This window comes from Equus przewalskii, chromosome 3 (assembly GCF_037783145.1).
Source record: "Equus przewalskii isolate Varuska chromosome 3, EquPr2, whole genome shotgun sequence".
Lineage (NCBI taxonomy): Eukaryota > Metazoa > Chordata > Mammalia > Perissodactyla > Equidae > Equus > Equus przewalskii.
Genome location: NC_091833.1, coordinates 40,198,362 through 40,216,954, shown reverse-complemented (window position 1 = coordinate 40,216,954; position 18,593 = coordinate 40,198,362). Strand labels below are relative to the sequence as shown.

The 18,593-nt window shown below is 40.8% G+C and overlaps 1 protein-coding gene across 1 annotated transcript in view; it reads left to right on the top strand.

Annotated features, from left to right (window-relative positions):
• METAP1 (methionyl aminopeptidase 1) overlaps nucleotides 1–18,593 on the top strand; it is a 62,268-nt gene that overhangs the window by 18,551 nt on the left and 25,124 nt on the right. The window contains exon 2 of the mRNA XM_070614208.1: nucleotides 16,147–16,198. Within this exon, the coding sequence (XP_070470309.1) occupies nucleotides 16,147–16,198 (52 nt within the window). The remainder of the gene's footprint in view (nucleotides 1–16,146; nucleotides 16,199–18,593) is intronic.

Below are 18,593 nucleotides of genomic sequence, written 5' to 3'. Positions count from 1 at the left end.
GCCTTAACTCAAGAAAACGATTTGTCTTTTAGGTGGGTTCTTCATGTGGCTAGAAAATGGCATTCAACTTAAAATACTGGCTGTATGTAGGAAATGAACCTTTATATATATGCACTGAACGTTTTAGAGGTTATACTAATTATTTTTTATTTATTTTTTTATTTTTTTTATTTTTTTATTTTTTTTAAGATTTTTTTTTATTTTTTCCTTTTTCTCCCCAAAGCCCCCCGGTACATAGTTGTGTATTCTTCGTTGTGGGTTCTTCTAGTTGTCGCATGTGGGACGCTGCCTCAGCGTGGTCTGATGAGCAGTGCCATGTCCGCGCCCAGGATTCGAACTAACGAAACACTGGGCCGCCTGATACGGAGTGCGCGAACTTAACCACTCGGCCACGGGGCCAGCCCCACTAATTATTTTTTAAATATGGTTTTGATTCTTGAAAAGATACGGACATTGCTTAGAGTCAAATTCTGTAATCCTCATACGCCCATATAGGCAATCTCTTTCAACATTTTTTTTCCAGTTTTATTGAGAAATAATTGACATATAACATTGCATAAATTTAATGTGTGCAACATAATGATTTGATGTAAGTATATATTGTGAAATGATTTTCATAGTAAGTTTACTTAATATCCATCACCTCACAGTTACAATTTTTCTTCCTTGTGATCAGAACTTTTAAGATTTATTCTCTTAGCAACTTTCAAATATATGATACAGTACCGTTAACTATAGTCATCATGTTGTGCATTGCATCCCTAGAGCTTACGTTTCTTTCAGCATTTTAAACAGATTATTTTGGCATTTAATTCCATATCTCTGAATAACATGATTATATTGCTATGTCTTGATAGTTTGGTTTTAGGCCTTCTCTCTAGGCTTCTTGGAATAGAAGATGACGATTTAGCTGTTTCACCCCTCACCTGTCATATACTTGTCTTCTGACCTGTAAATGGTTTTGACCACGGAGTCATGTAGTGTACTTGCCACTTAATAGCTGTGTGACCTTGGGCAAGCCATTTAATGCCTGTGGGTCTCAGTTTTCTCATCTGCAAAATGGGTATATAAATAGCACCTACCTCATGGATGTTAAGAGTTAACCTTTGTAGAGTACAGTCATGCGTCACTTAATGGCAGGGACACCTTCTAAGAAATGCCTCGTTAGGTGAATTCGTCATTGTGTGAACATCACAGAGGGTACCTACACAAACCTAGATGGTATAGCCCACTACACACCTAAGCTAAAAGGTACTAATCTTAGGTTACCTCCAGCATATCTGTGGGCTGTCGTCGACTGAAATGGCATTACATGGTACATACTGTAATTAGCATAGAGACTAGCACATGGCAGACAGACACTATGTAAGTGTCATCTATTCTTCTTACATTGTGATTACTTTTCTTTTCCTGTTCACCTCCTTTACTTAGCTTTTTATGTACTTATTTTTAATTTACCCCAGCCCTTCCTTTGGCTTTGTAAACTCTTAGTATATTTAAATATAACTCGGTATTCTGTCACTTGGTTCATGTTCCTGGAGTCTCTTCTGGAGTCTTCTGACCTCTCCACCTGGATTAGTGGGTCTCTAGCTCTGCTGTGTATTTTTCTTGGGGGGTGGGGAGGAGATCATCTCTTATCACTCTAGGATTTTCCTTTACCTTCTCTTTTGTGGTATTCCCTGATTCCTGCCTCCTGCTAAATATTTCATGGAAAATGTCTTTGAAAAATCACATTTTGAGTATATATTTTTCTTTCTAGGGTTATAAAGCATTTGTTTCTAATTTAAAACTCCTTATGGGTGGCAGGTTTATTTTTTATGGCCTTTAGTTAGAAATAATTTTGGTCTTACTTTAGAGTTATATGTATAACTCCACCACATTATATATCAATAATGATGAAAGCTATCAAATAGCTATTTTGCATGGAATACCTTAGTTTGGACCAAAGACAGGTACTTTTAAAGGCAGTAAACTGTCATTTAGGGATGCATTTTATCAGTTGAGCACTCATTTAATGTTAATTGATTGATTTTGGCAACTGTTAAACCTTCTATTTGTTGAAAGTTTTGAAATAGAAACAGCCAAGTCTTAGAGTTCTGAAGCCACAGTGTGGCACTGTGGTTGCTGGCTGCAGTTGCTCCAGAACTTATCAGGCGGGAATGTATCTTCTTGGTAAAGGACGTTTTCCTGAACTTTTTAACGTCACCCCGTCCCTTCCTGTTCCTTATGTCTAGTAGGTCTTCCAGAATAAGCAGGTAGTTTTTTGTTTTCTTTATTTGAAAATGAGAAGTAAAGGACCTCTTGGAGCCTGTCAGAAGGAGTTAAAAAACCATGCTGTATAACATTCTGGCAGTGTTTGCTCATTTTTATTATTTAGAGGTTGTATTTTACCAACACAAAGGACTAGTGATCTAGTGGAGTGCCTTGCTTAGCATTTAGCAACTTTTCAGCAGTACAATTGACAAGTTCATGAGTTCATTCTGTTTATGTAAAGTCCGTCCTAGGAGCTGCTGAGGCATCAGGATGGTTCCATTCTATTCAGTATAGTTTTGATGCTGAATATTTTTCTGTGTATGTGTTTTAATTCCATGAAAATCTTGGAAATCTTCATTAGAGTAATGTTATCTCTATTTTAACAAAAGGTCATACATATTAGTTGCAGAGAATTTAAAGTGAGGGGCAGCCCCCCCCCCCACCCCAAGTTTATCTCTCATTCCTTAGGAGCGATCACTGTAAACATTTGTTTTTTTTTTCCAAACATTTGTTTTTATTTTATTTTTTTTGTGCTTTTTTTTTTTCCCCTCCCCGAATCCCCCCAGTACATAGTTGTATATTTTTAGTTGTGGGTCCTTCTAGTTGTGTCATGTGGGATGCTGCCTCAGCGTGGCCTGATGAGTGGTGCCATGTCTGCGCCCAGGAAGTGAACCAGTGAAACCCTGGGCCACTGAAGCGGAGCGCGCGAATTTAACCACTCGGCCATGGGCCCAGCCCCTAAACATTTGCTTTGTATCTCTAGGAGTTTTCAGAGTACATGGTACATCTCTTAATCAGCTTATTATTTAATGGAGTTCAATAAGAAGCATTCTGTTTTCCTGTCTGTGCTTGATAACATGGGTTACTGTAGTGTCTAATAAAGAAATAATTGCTAACTGGTAAGAGAATTAACATACTTTAATGTAAGCTCTGTGGATGAAAACATTTAATCTTTTGTAGAATGTTTATTATGTCGTAAATATGATTCTGCTTGAAACCAGTCTTGTGTTTCTTCTTTTGCGTTTATCCTTTTACCGTTTCTTAGTATATACCGAAAAATTTTTATATATTTTTCATATTTATAGTTTTAAAAACCCTAAGTTAAAAAATTTTATTTAACCTTTCTGTTAAATCTATCTCCTTTTACCTTGATCTCATCTGCTTCTTCCTCTCTCCTCTGTGTGTTGCTAGACTGTTTTTTTTTTTCTTAACAGTTACTGGTTTATTAGAAAGGATGCAACTCAGGGACAGCCAGATGGAAGAGATGCATAGGGCAAGGCATTAGGGACGTGCTGCTGACCTGTATCTTGTCCCCTTTACTGAGCTGTCGCTTCCTCAGAGCTCAGCTGCCTTGTGAGCCTTGCCGCTGTCTGGAAAGTGAGTGGACTTTGGAGCAGAAAGCCCTCTTTAAATTTCAGCTCTGCCACTCACTAGCTGTTTGAGTTGGTTCAAATTATTTAATCCTTCCCTGCTTTAGTTCCCCCGTCTGTAGAATGGGAATATTAATATCCAGTTCCTAGGGTTAGTGTGAAGTCTGAATGAGATAAACCATGTAAGGTGCCTGACGGAAGAAAAGGCTCTCAACAAACCGAAGTTCCCATCAGCGAATGTCGAAAGGGGGCTCGACGGGCTGTCAGCCATAAGAGAAGGCGATGTCCTGCTAACCCAGCTTGGTGGGAACCCTCCTCCACAGAGAGTCACCACTTGGTCCTTTTCACTCACTAAGAAGATGACAGGGCTGTTTTCATTTTTGAGGCAAGACTGAAGCAGAAGTAATGGCTTCCTCTCCGTTATCTATGGGCCATAATCACAAGGGATGGTAGTAACGGTGAAAGGGCAGGTAGACAGGAAAAGGAAGGGAGAGCAGCAAGAAGAGCCTGAATTAAAATATCCAGCAATACATGTCGAGAGACATAAAATGACCATGACTTTGCAAAACAAATATTACCAAGCAGCATTATGCAGCATAGAAGGAATAATCCACCATAGTCAGGGAGGTAGAAATCATTAAATAATATGAAAAACTATTAATATAATACATCAAATCATTATGTCAAATACAAAAAAAGATATTGCTTCTGTAGATGCTTAAAATATGTTTGATAAGATTCAACACCAATCCCTAATTATTATTATTATTTTTTCTGGTAACGAAGATCGGCCCTGAGCTAACATCTATTGCCAATCTTCCTCTTTTTGCTAGAGGAAGATTGTCCCTGAGCTAACAGCTGTGCCAGTCTCCCTCTATTTTGTATGTGGGACAAAAGTCAAGTCAAGGATGGCTTGACGAGCGGTGTGTACGTCCACATCCAGGATCTGAACCCATGAACCCCCGGCTGCCGAAGCACAGCACGTGAACTTAATCACTACACCACTGGGCTGGCCCCACTAATTCTTATTTTAAGAGTGGAAATGGAAAAAAATATTTCCTTAATAAAAGAAAAAGTATGATTCCTCTAGTTTTATTCTTTTTCAAAGTTGTTTTAGCTATTCTAGTTTGTTTGCCTTTTCGTATAAATTTTAAAATCGTCCTTTTCTATATCTAGAAAAAAAATCCTGTTGGGATTTTGATTGGGATTGCTTAAAACTTACAAATGAATTTGGGGAGAATTGACATCTTTCCTATGTTTAGTCTTGTACTCTATGATCACAGGATATCTCTCTGTTTGTTTAGATCTTTGATTTCTTTTATCGTTTCTTAGTTTTCAGCATACAGCTCCTGTACATGTTTTGTTAAGTTTATACTATATTTAATTTTGGGAGGAGTGATTGTAAATGGTGGTGTTTGTGTGTAATTTTCCAATACATTGTCAGTATATAGAAATACAGTGGGTTTTTGTGTGTTGACCTTGTGTTTGTGACCTTGCTAAACTGGTATTTTAGATCTGGGAGTTTTTTCCTTGGTATTTTTAGATAGATAATTATGTCATCTTTGAACGGGGACAGTTTTATTTCCTCCTTTCCAGTCTGTTTTCCTTTTGTATATATTTTTTCTTGCCCTGTTGCGTTGTAAGACACCCAGTGTGATGTTGAAATAGGAATGTTGAGAGTGGATATCCTTGTCTGGTTCCTGATCTTAGGGAGAAAGCATTGTGTCTTTCACGTTAACTTTAAACTTTTTGTAGATGGTCTTTATCAAGTTGGGGAAATTCCCCTCATTTAGTGAGAGTTTTTATCATGAATCGATATTGATTTTTGTTTCCAACTATATTATAGATTTTTCTGTTTCTCCTTTTGCTTCTCTCATTTTTTGCTTCATGTATTTTGAAGCTCTGTTGTTAGATGTATACAATTTAGACTGCTGTATCATTTAGTTAATTGGCCTTTTTTTTAAGATTGGCACCTGAGCCAACAGATTATCTTGCCAACCTTTTTTTTTCCTCCTTCTTCTTTCCCCAAAGCCCCCCAGTACATAGTTGTATATTCTAGTTGTAGGTCCTTCTGGTTGTACTATGTGGGACACCGTCTCAGCATGGCCTGATAAGCAGTGCCATGTCTGTGCCCAAGATCCAAACCAGTGAAACCCTGGGCAGCCCAAGTGGAGTGTGTGAACTTAACTGCTTGGCCACCGGGCTGGCCCCTGACCTTTTTTAATCATTATGTAATTTTCCTATTTACCCTTAGTAATTTTCCTAGTTATTGTCACATAGGTCCCTGAAGCTCTGTTCATTAAAAACAAATCATTTCTGTGTTTGAATGGGATAATTTCTTTTGCTCTTTTAGTTCTCTGAGTCTGTCCTCTTTCGTCTCCATTATGCTAGAGTCCATCTAGTTAGTATTTTATTTTGGCTATTGTATTTTTCAATTTTAAAATTTTCATTTGGTTTTTCTTTGTATCTTCTTTTATTTGCAAAGATTTTCTCTTTTTCCATTGGTTTCAAGAATGTTCTTGATTGCTTGTTGGGACATTTTAATAATAGCTCCTTTAAATTCTTTGTCAGTTAATGTTGGCCTTGGTGTCATCTTAGCACTGGTGTCTGTTGACTCACTTTCTTGGGAGTTCAAATTTTCTTGGTTGTTTATGTGCCAAATAATTTCGGGTTGTCTTCTGGAGATTTTAGATATTGCATTATGAGATCTTGAATCTTGTTTCAATCTTATGGAGAATGTTGATATTTCTGTTTTAGCTGGCTGCTGATCTGGTTAGATGCAGGCTGCAAGTTGCCACCTGCTGTGGTTTTGACTTCAGTTCAGTTTTCATAGCTTTTGCAGGCCTCTTCAGATCTGTCCACTGTTTGGTCTGAGACCTAGAAGATGGTCTGTCTACTAGTTCTGTTCTCACAAGCATCAGTATGTTGTATTATGAACAACTTTATGGGGTCACTTTCTGGAGCTCCTTCCTGGTACTCTCTGGTTCTGTGGGAATCCTTTTTTTGTCCTCTGGCCAGAAAGCTGGGGTTTTAGTTACCTGCTTTGCTGCACACTTCTACAACTGTGCTTGTGTCTGGGGACAAGTGGCAGGAGGATAGAGAGAGAAAAAAGCAGTGGGTTTAGCCACACCCTCTCTGGACCACAGCTTCACTAATCAGAGAGGAAAATGCCTCTTCCCCAGAATTTTGTCTCCTACGCGCTCATGTTGTGGGTCCCACCGCAGGATCGCTTGAGGTCTGGGGTATGAAAGGACAGAAAAGAGAAAAGGTGGATATCTGTACTCTTTGAGCACCAGGAGTTTCCTTTCCTGTTCCTTGCCCCAGAATTAGTGGGTTTCTCCTGGAGGATGTCTTGTGCCTCTGTGGTCACTTCCGTGTTGCCCCTGGTGATTTGGCAGGGGGCAGAAGATGGTAAACTCGTCAGCAGTCAATTGGTACGTCACAGTTTGGTCTCTATCTTCCTGGCTACTTTTACTTTTCAGAGTCCTCAAATAGCTGCTCAGTGCATTCTGTTCAGGTTTTATCATGGGACTAAATCTGTGGATCTGTCAGTTTTGTCTCCTTTGCAGTGTGGCTACTGATGTCTCAGCTCAATGTTCTACTTTATATTTAAGAATTTTTTTTTAAAAAAGCCTGGCTTCCTAAGGGTTGCCTTTGTGTCTGCATAGGTTAGTGTTCTGTCAAAGATTGATCACAGGTTGTGCTAAGACACCCTGAGCCAGTAGGCTTCTGTTCTCTGTGCTGGTCTGTGCTTTCTCTCTGTGGCCGAGAGGGTGTTCCAGCATTAGGCTCTGTGGTCTCTTGCATCCCCTTCCTTGAAGCCCAGGTCCTACGGGCAGTGATGCTAGTAGGATACAAAGCCACAGTAATCACTAGCTGCCTAATTGCTGTAAGTTTTGATAAGCCAAGAATTCAGACCAGGGTTGACACGCACATGTTAAAGATAAACACTTAGGTGCGTCATCTTTTTAAATTTAAAATTTAAATTGCCTTTAAAAATAATAAAATTGATGATAATTAGAATTGCACACTTATTATTGGCCACACATTTTACGCAGTTGTTTTCCCTACCTTCTGATTGAGGAAAGTGGAACTTAGAGATAGTAAGATTTTTTTCCACAGTATCTTACAACTGATAAGTGACCAAGCTGGGATACAAGGCTGTCTGACTTCAAAGTCCATGATTTTAAGCTACTGCTCTAGACTTAGTTTTGAGATTGAATGTTTTAGAAAACCATGTGGGTTTTGAGTTGTCCCTGCTTATAAACCCTGTATGAATTATGTATTATCCTTAGTAATAAGTAGGCAACGTGTTTTTTTGTAGTAGTAAACAATTAAGTGAAGATGCTCGTTTTTTGGTAATGTTTAAATGCTTCTCTTACCTCTCCTCTCTGATGGTTCCTTCCCCTTCCCTTTCTTGATTTAAATTAGTATGTACCCTCTCTTCTTGAGTTAAATTCATACGTAAACTTCTGTGTTCTCTATCATGGGGATAGAGATGTTATTTTATTTAAGGAAATATATGTCAGCCTCTGTGAGGATAAAAAAAGATGCTGGATGATGCAAAAGTATTTTGTTCACATAACCAATTTAGAAAAGTTTTATAAATAGGTTGTATCAGGTTGCCAGTTATGTACAAGCAAATCTCATTTTGCACTTCTGATAGGCATGAATTTAGTGACCACAGTTTAGTTAAACAAAGTCAGTCTCCTGACGACACAGAGCCGTTACACAGAGTGCACCTTACTGCTCGCTCTTCAGTCCTCGGGTCACTGGTAGATGACGGTTGTGCATCTCGATCAGCGACTAATCATCCACTTTTTTCAGAGCCCTAGTGATTGTCACTGCATCTGTCACTCAGTTCTCATACAGACAGCACAGCCTGTAGTTGTGACGCTTTCTTGTTTCTCAGTGATAAACTGACGTGACAGTTTACAAAATGGATAGTTGAAAGAAGGAATTGGCCAACAAAGATGAAAGTGCAGCAAAGAAATGAGATCATGCTGGGAGTGAAATCTAGATGGAACGGCAGTGGGGTTGTAGAAGTAGCTGACTGCAAGGTGTGGCAGTGCCCACCGCGCTGCTAGAGGCTTTGCCCCGCAGCCAGAGGCACTCCCTGGGGCGGACTGGGATGTGCATGAAGCAAATGGTTGTGATGAGAAGGATGACGGTGTCTCAGGGTAAGTGACATGACACAAAACTACATTAAAAGAACTCATGGGACGGAAAGTGCAAAGGATAAAATTTGGAAGCTCTTCCAAACCTAGAAAGGACTGTGACAGTTGGCCAAGCGTGAACAAGATGCCCACTCTGTTTCTTCAGTTATATGATGGTAAAAAGGCAAACAATGTTCGAACTATTCTTGATAAGTTTTTAAATAACGAAATAAAACAGTCTAATTCTCAGTATTCCTAATGTTTTAAATTACAGTGTACTAAATAAATATTAGTTTTGCTTTTTTATCCAGTTCCTGGTATATTTGTAACTGACAGAATTTTTAATATTTTGACAAAAAATTTTAAAGGTCATGGAGCCGTGGTAATTTTCGCTGTTGATTATGAAGATTGCTTTGCGTGGTTACAGCTTGCACGGTTATTTTTATGTTTCTGCACTAGTATGCAAAGCAAGGACTGCCTGTGTTAAAAACCAGTTTTATGAAGTTCTTCAAAACCTTTCTGTGTATTGTTTAGAAAAGAGATTTTTTTGTTGTTGTTGTTGAGGATGATTTGCCCTGAGCCAACACCTGTTGCCAGTCTTCCTCTATTTTGTATGTGGGATGCTGCCACAGCATGGCTTGATGAGCGGTGTGCAAATCCACACCTGGGATCTGAATCTGTGAACCCTGGGCGACTGAAGTGGAACGTGCGAACTTAACTACTAGGCCACTGGGGCGGGCCCCTAAAAAGGAGTTTTAATTTTGGGTTTGTGGATGGAGATCAGGGATGCCATGAACTGATATCTTTATCAGGTTGCTCCTTGGTTTAAAACCCTCAAATGGCTTTCTGTTGTTGTTAGAATAGACTAGCATCCTTAACATGCTCTGACCCCTGCCTCTCTTGTTAGCTCCTGTCTTCCACCTCTTCTCATAGCACTGTGTATTTTTTCTTTATCCCTAAGGCTGAAACTATGTGGTTAATTGTGTAATAGTTGTCTAAAATGGTCAGGAACCGGCATTGTTCCCTGCTGAATGCCCAGCACCTAGCACTGTGCTTGGTCATAATGTGCTCTCTGTGTGTGTGCACGAATGGACAAGCAGAATTGTATGCACATGTTTATATGTGCTTGGATGTGTTTTTTTCTGTGGAGGGAAATGATTGCTTTCCCAAGATTCTCAAAGGATTCAGTGATCTAAAAAAGTTAAGTATTGTACAACAGGAATTGATACAGTGAAATGGATACCCAACCTAGATGGCATCATTAAATATTAATGATGTTCAGTTTCCAGTTTGAAACTGTATTTGAATATCTGGACACACAAAATAGACATGGCCACGAGCAAGCATTTTAAATTATTACATTGTCTATAGAACATAAAATTTCATTTTAAAAAAGATTATCTGTGGTGGGTTATATTAATATGATAGCCTTTTGAAGATCTCTATCAGTTATTGCATAGCTATATGACAACAGAATAGACTTGTTGCTGAGTGGGAGAGAGATTGGTAACTTGGCAAATTTCTTCTTCTATAAAATTGTAAATTTATTCTAGTTTTAAAATCCTGTTTTCCTTTTAAAATTACATATTGATTTTTATTAGATGGTAATTCATTCATATTTTTTAAAGGGGTTTTTTGAGCAGTGGACATATATATGTTTTAAAAATATTTTATATCATAATCTTAATTCACAATAAGGTAATTTAGATATTTCTTGATTGGGTTTATGTTTACTGTCTCAACAGCATAGAAACAAAATGTCCATAATTAATAAAATAATTTTTTGTAACTTTTTAGTCAATTATTCAAATTATTTCACACACCTAGTCAAATGCTTCAAACTTACAAATCCTCTCCCCCCTTTCCTAATTCCCGTTCTTTTAGCAGTTTCTTTGGTCGTTTACTAATTCATCCCCAAACTCTCCCACAGTTGTGTAGAAACTCTTCTCAGTACTTTTAGATACAGTTGGCATGTAATCAGTCTGATCTTGGGAACGTCTCTCTTGGAACTCTGACCTCCTCTGTCAGAACTTCCCGCTCCCCAGGCTTGCCTCGTGGCGGTCATCCTACAGCCATCTTCAGGCCTTGACCTGGAGATCCTTTACCTCTCTCTCACCTGCATTGCATCTTCCTCTTTCTTGGTTTATTCTCATGTTGTATGTAATGTCTCCTCCAGTAGCTTCCTGAGCAAGACTGGAAGGTGAAGTTCTGAGGTTCTGCATATCTGAAAATATCTTGCTATCTCCTGACACTTGATTTTCAGTTTTTCTGGATATAGAATTGTAGTTTTCTCAGAATTTTCGTGTTATTGCTCCATTTTCTTTTAGCGTCCGGTCTGTTGAAGAGTCTGGTACCGCTGGGTTCCTAATCCTGCATATTGCCTCCCCCCTTCTCTGGAAGCGTGCTGGATCTTCTCCAGTTCCGGTGCTGAGAAATTTCGTGTTGTATGCCTTGAAATTTCATGTTGTATGCCTTGAGCAAGGTGATTGTTGTCCATCTTGGGCCTTTTCAGTCTGGAAACTCTTTTCTTTCAGTTATGGAAAACTTTCTTATTTCTTTGATCTCTCCATTTTCTTTCTGAAACTTTTATTATTCATATGTTAGACTTGGTTTAATCCTCTGTTTCAAAAGTACCGTCTCTTTATTTTCAACTTTTTGTCATTTAGCTCTGCTTCTTGGGGAGATTTTCCTAACTTTATCTTTATTTTGAGATATTCATTTAGACTGTCATATTTAATTTCTAAGGACTTGTAATCTCTTCCATAATTACTTGTAAAATAGAATCATAGGCTTATAGAGCTGAAGGGTATCTAAAAGATAGTGTAGATAATGAAACCCCTTTCTCTCCAGAAATCTCTTCTGTATTGTTCTTGACATATTTTTTTTCTCATTTTTCCTGGTCTTTGCTTCATGTGCAAATTTCAGTGATGGCAGGAAAAGGGATAGCCAGGTTGAGGATGCAGACTGTGCTGGTGCTTACCTAGTAATTGGAGTAGCGTATGATTTTGGATAGGGGCTTTATGTGCTGGGCCAGGAATCTGTCTTTAATGTTTTTGGGGAAGAGTGTTTATAGTGCTGCTGCATCAGTGCCCAGGAAACAGGAAAGCCGCTGTAGCCAGAGTTTTCATTGGGCAGATGGCTGATTTGTTCTGAGCTGGCACCGTGAAAATGAGTTGAAAACCGTACCAAGCGTAGTTGGTGTGCAGATGGCTTACCTGGAGGTGAGGAGCGGCGGCCTGAAGGCCTTGCGGTGAAGAAGAGCAGTGGGGCGGTGCCGCTGACGTGCAGCCAGGGTGGGCTTGGCCTCTGGGCCTGGCAGCCTCTGGGCCTGGGTTCCAGCACCTACTCTGAACTTGTCTCTTCCCTGCCTTCCCTCCCCTCCCTGATCTCTTCGCTGACTGTCTTAGTACCATAGGCCAGACTGGAAGAAGGAAAGACAAGTGAAACTCCAGTCTGTGTCCTCACTTTTGCTAATCATGTCTCTGGTGAGGAATAGTTTGGAAAAGGGAGGAAGAGACATTGAAATTATTGACTGAAGTTGGGTTTCTTAGCATAAGTCACATGCCTTTGCTTGCCTTATTTAAAAATTACCATAGATAGTTGGGAGTTGACTCCATAAATAAGATCACGTACGCAGAAAAAGCTTTAGAAAGACTGTCCTTGGTCCTTCGCCTGAGTCAGTGTGGCAGTCAGGGTCGTTCCTGTGGCCCCCTGACGTTGCTGGGTGTCTTAGTTCCTGTGGCTGCTGTAGCAGATCACCACAGATTCGGTGGCTTCATCCAACAGGTTTGTTCTCACACACTTCGGACACCAGAAGTGCACAGTCAGTTGCACTGAGCCTAAATCCAGGTGATGGCGGGGCTGCTCCCTCCAGAGGCTCTAGGGTACAGTCTGTTCCTTGCCTCTTCCAGCTTCTGGTGGCAGCGTCATTTCTTGACTTGTGGCTGCATCACTCCAGTCTCTGTCCTCCTGGCCACATTACGTCTTCCTTTTCTGCATGTGTGAAACCTCTCTGTCTTTCTCCTATAAGGTCACTCGTGATGGCATTTAGGGCCAACCTGGATAATCTAGGATAACCTTGTATCCTAAAATTCTTAATTTAATCACGTATGTAAAGACTCCTTTCCCAAATAAGTTAGCATTTACAGGTTCCAGGGATTGGGGCCTGATGTCTTTGGGTGGCCATGATTCAGCCCATCACGTCACCAGTGCCACCTTCGCCCCTACCGCCTTTGTTTGGTCTGTTATTAAACAGGTCAGTGATTGATTTGCTTATGTCACTGAATTTTTCTTTCTCATAATCCAGTGTGCTTTCTAACCAATACATTTTCCAAAAGTAAAGGTGCAGAGTTTTTTATGATGTCTCTGATACTATTTTTCTTCTATGATGAGGAGTCTGGAAGTGGACATTTCGAGCCTGGAGCGGCAGTTCCACTGCGTCGTCCAGGACCCAGGCTTCCTGGTGTGTGCTTGTTGCTTTGAGGTCACAGGACTGCACCTTCAGCTGAGGCAGCATCTGGGTTTGAAGCCGGGAGCTGGGAAAGGGCAAAGAGTAGGAAATAGGTACCTCTTTTCTAAGGAGAACCTCTTTTCTAAGAAGCTTTCCAGAAGCCCCACCCAACCAACAACTGGGCTTACATTTTGTTGGCCTGCCTGGGTCACATGGCCACCTGTGTCATCAAGGAGGCTGGGAGTGTTTTTGGCAGGGGACAGTCTGTCCCAGAAGGTCATAATGAAAACAGTTTACATTTCTATCTACAAGTAGAAGAAGGCTTTTGTCTGTGTGATCTCACTAATCTTGGTTCGTTCTCCACCATATACTGAGAACCTTTTCAATGCTGGGCACAGAGACACACACGAGGATATCAGTGGCTCTGTACATTCATACTGGCTGTGTGCCAGACGCTGTTAACTGCTTTTGTGTATGTCATCTACATTATCCCCTTTAATCTGCTCTGTTATCTTCTCCTGGTGATATCAACCCAGTTTATAGTTGGTATCAGTCTCTGTATAGGTGAGGCAACTGAGAATCTGTGAAAATGATTAGCAGTTACTGTCATTTACAGATTGAAGACAAAGGTTTAGAGCTTATAATGGTATAGCTAGTCCATGGTAGAGCTTAATCTCACCCGTGTTTCTAGTTCCAGGTTTGGTGCTCAATTGATGTCCTGAATTGAGTACATATACTCCCACACCCACACCCGCCCATCCTATCCTCACTGGGGAACAGTGAGCGAACCTGGCCTTCAGCCAGGCCATCCTGAGTCTGAGTCGTTCTTCTGCCAGGGATGGTGCTGTTATGTGACAGACAAATCACTTGGCTTGTCTGTGCTTCAGTTTGGTCATTTGTGAAACGGGGACGATGCCCTCCTGCCGGGCAGGGTTGGTGAGGTGGGGTGAGGTGGTGCCGGGCGCGGCGTGCACGTGTTTGGTGCAGTAACTCTTAGTTGTTGGCGCGGTTGTCCTCATCCCACAGCTGCACCCTGACTTCCCTTTCTTTTTCTGTCTGTAATAGGTGTGTAATGCTGAAGAAATCTCTTATTCCCATTTTAGTTCTTGGAACTTTTCCATTAATTGTGATATTCCTCTCTTGTGGCAAAGTCATCGAATTTCATTTTTCTGTGAATTTCCTATAACTCCAGGGTGGAGAGAAGTGGATCTTTTTGCCTGTTGTGAGTGGTTTTGACAGTTTGGTAACAGAAAGGGATAGCTCTACGTCCGTCCTCCGTTAGTTTTCTGTAGCTGCCGTAACAGGTAACCACACAGTTGGTGCCTTAAACACAGATTTATTACCTTACAGGTGTGTGAGTCAGAAGTCTGACACGGGTTTCAGGGCTCAAGGCAGGTGTTGGCAGGCCTGCAGTCCTCTGGAGGCTCCAGGGGCAGTCTGCGTTTGCATTTTCAGTTTCTAGAGACCACCTGCTTTCCTTGGCTCGTGGCCGCCTTCCTCCGTCTTCACAGGCGGTAATGTAACGTCTCTGACCCTGCTTCCTTCATTCCGTCTTCCTCTGACTCCCACCTCCCTCTTCCACTTTTTAAGGACGTTTTACATTGATTGCATTGGGCCTATCTGGATAAAACAGGCTACTCTCCCCCACTCAAGGTCAGCTGATTAGCAGCTTTAATTCCCTTTACCCTAGGTGTAACCTAGCATGTTCACAGGTTCTGAGGATGAGGACAGGGACATCCTTGGGGGGGCCGTTATTCTGCCTACCACATCTCCCATCCTCCTCAGGAGAGCTCAGTTTTAGCTTCAAAAGTGAAAAGATGTTTACTGTTGTGGATACCTCTTCATACATTTGAAGTCCGTTGAGGTTGTAGACACAGGGAGTAGGTATGACCTGGGTTTTCCTCACTTCATGTTGCGGGCTGTGGAGGATTCAAGAAGAAAGGGGAAGCGGTGAAGATCCGGCCCCGGAGGGAGACTCTGACCTCTCCGAGGCCTTGGGTAGACCTTGAGGGAGAGGAGCGTGGCCTCGGTGGTATAGTGTGGTTTCATTACTACAGAGTCCTAGGGATGTTTTTTGTGTTTTTTTTTTCTATTTTTGTCTTAGCTTTTCTCTTTTCCCTGACTTACTCCTTTATGTTTGCAAAGTCGAAAACATTTGTAAGAATTTGTGAATTTTCTTAGTATTTGTATTGATTTAAGCAATTTTAAGTTCTTCAAATGAGAGCCTATAAAAATCAAAGCATAAATAAGATCTATGGTTGAGTTCATTTTTATGATTTACTACTTGGGTTCATTACTTGAATTCATTTTCCCAACTCAGTACTTCTTACTGGGGTCTAAAATATGTCACATGCACATATTTTCCTAAGTGAAAGCCTGGTGTTTCTAGTCATCCATCCTGATGGAGCAGCAGGTACTCGCTGAAGCTGCACGAGTGCCGCTCGGGGGCCCTGGGGTACCGTGGCTGACTTGACTGAGTCTCTTCCTCGCGGAGCCCGCGGTCTGGCAAGGCTGTCAGCACCCCGAAAACAAAGTGGGTGTGACTAAGTAGGAATCAGGAAGAATCTGTGAAATTTTCCTGTTTTTTTTCCCTAGTATGTGGTTGACTAATTGATTCATGGTTTTTTTCAAATATTTCAAAATAATTAGGTGACATAAGATTGAAATATAACAGACTAGTATTTATAATATAGGCTAATGTTTCTTGCTTATTTGAAGTAGTCTAAAGTTTAAAAATTCAAATGAATTATTAAATAGATATAATCATTTCTTAAGCTTTTCCAAATATTAAATATAGTGAGGTCACAGATTTTGATTTTTGCAAATAAAGTTTCCAATTACTATTTTTTTTATATAGTGTTCCTTAAAATTCTGATTAAGGAAGGCCTGACACTAATTTTCATGCTTGCTCTTCTAGGAATGTTTTAAAGGAAGTTGGGCTACTCACAAGTTACTACATAAGAAAGCAAGTAAGTAAAATCATACATCTCTACGCCATTCTTCTGTCTCCTAAGTGGCTTTTGTGCAGAGAGAATTCTTCCAGTTCTGAAAGTGTATACTGGCATGTTCTGAAAGTGTAATCCCAAAAGCTAGAATTAGGACCTTTTTTGTTTCACTCTCTGTAGTGTGTAACTGTGTAAATAAAATGTGGCTGAGCTGTATCTCTGATAATTTTGTATCATGTGTGTAACCTGAAATCATGAGATGGTTGCTAGGATAGGTGGGTCTTGCTTGAGCAGTAGCTGGGAATGTCCTGGTCTCGGGCACCCTCTTCCCTTGGCTGGAAGTGCTGGCCTGTGGTAGGCAGGGGCCTGCTAGCTGACTGTCTTCCTTTAGCCAGACCTCTTGTTTTTATTTAGTTTCAATTCTGATAGCTTTTTCAACTCAAAATTATATGACTTTGTTTTTTGGCGTTTTAATGTTCGTGCTTGCAGTCTCACGTTTAATTTTCCTGTTGGGAGTTGCTTTGTGAGACGCCGCAGAGTGAAGCTCTTGCTGCTGCTTAGCTGTTCTTTCAGCCCATGGGTCTCTCACTGATTCAGATGGCCTTTCCTGCTCTGGCTGCTCCTTTTGTGAATTCGAGTTGTCTTCAGCGTGGCTGGCTGAAGACACCCTGTCACATTTACCTGAAAATTGACAGGACCTTCTGTTCTTAGAGCATCGCCATCCTGATGGACGAAGGCTTGGCAGACTGTCCATGGTTCTTGGTAGAAGGTTTCTGTTTCAACCTACCGATCTTGTATTTTTATTCATTTACTTGTATGTTTTTTAGGAATTGGCTGATTTCATAAAGTTTGGTAGATTGTTTTATATATATAAAGGTGTGTATATATATATATATATATATATATATATATATTCCTTAAAATCTCATTGAGGTCAGTTTAAGCACCATTTGAAGGAAAAGGAAATAAAAATTTAAAAAGATATTTTCTGTGGTTGTGGAAAGTCAAGTCTACATTTAAGGAGAATGCTAGGCTCTTGTGAGAGGAAATGTGGTCAGAGATGAGGAGAAATGATTGTGAACAAATGAAAGAGTTTATCACAGCATAAATGACAGGATTTGTTACCTCAAATCAAAGTATAGAGATAGGTTTGAATAATGCCATTTAACTTCTTCACTCATACGTTAAATACTCCATTTCTAATGTGTTAGGTGTTTTTAGAGCTCTTGGGGGCAGTGATTAACATTTTGTACCCAGGAGGTTAAAGCGTAGGGAAGGGAATGGTTGAGGTGAAACTGTGTTGGTAAGAGCTTGGCCTGGGTCTCTGCCTCAGGCATTTGCTCACTCACTGAAGTGCGCTGGTTTCTTCAGTGCTGGGTTCCTGAGGGTAGAGCATTCCATTGACAGTTGATGTTTCCTTAGTCGAAAGAACATGATTCTTACTGCATCGGACTGAGATTGTTTAGGTTTTACTTATACGTCCAGTGTTTAGATGGTGTCTTCTTGGCTCTTTCGTGGTGATTTTCTTCAGGTGGTGAATCGAATGTTCTTGATCCCTTTGGGCTGTGTTGGATGGAGAAAGCCCCGTTCTTTCACACCCTAATAAATTGACCCCCGCGACAGCACTGTGGATGACACTCCTGGAGGGGGAATGGTGTGGGGAAGGGTGATCTGCAGAGCTGAGAAGAGATGGAAACTGAGGGAAACTGTTGGGCTAGGAGGGAACCAGGTGTCTTAAAGGATAGCACCTTATTCCAAGAACAGTGGTGAGATAACAGACAGCAGGCAGTTCATGTCAGGGTTCTTTTCCTAAGTGTAATGTGCGCTGATCTGTAAGGATGCCTGATTTATATTTGTGTTCATGTGGGGTATTGGTCTATAATTTGCTTTTAATATCTTTGACTAGTTTTGGTGTTAGAATATTTTTGGACTCATAAAATGGGAAGTGATTCTTCCTCTTCTGTTTTCTGGAAGAGGTTATGTAGAACTGGTATTTTGTCCATCAGTAATGTTTGGCGGAATTTACCAATGAGTGCCTGGACCTGGAGTTTTCTTTTTGTTTTTTTAAATATTGGCACCTCAGCTAACAGCTCTTGCCAGTCTTCTTTTTTTGCTTTTTCTCACCAAATCCCTCCAGTACATAGTTGTATATTTTAGTTGTGGGTCCTTCTATTTGTGGCATGTGGGACGCTGCCTCAACATGGCCTGCTGAGCGGTGCCATGTCCGCACCCAGGATCGGAACCGTCGAAACCCTGGGCCGCCCAAGCAGAGCTCGTGGACTTAACCACTTGACCTCTGGGCCGGTCCCCTGGAGTTTTCTTGATTGCAGAAGCTCATGAGGCCTTAGGAAAATTTCACGAATGACTTCAATAAAGAACTCAAGGGCAGGGGCCCGCCCGGTGGCGCAGCGGTTAAGTG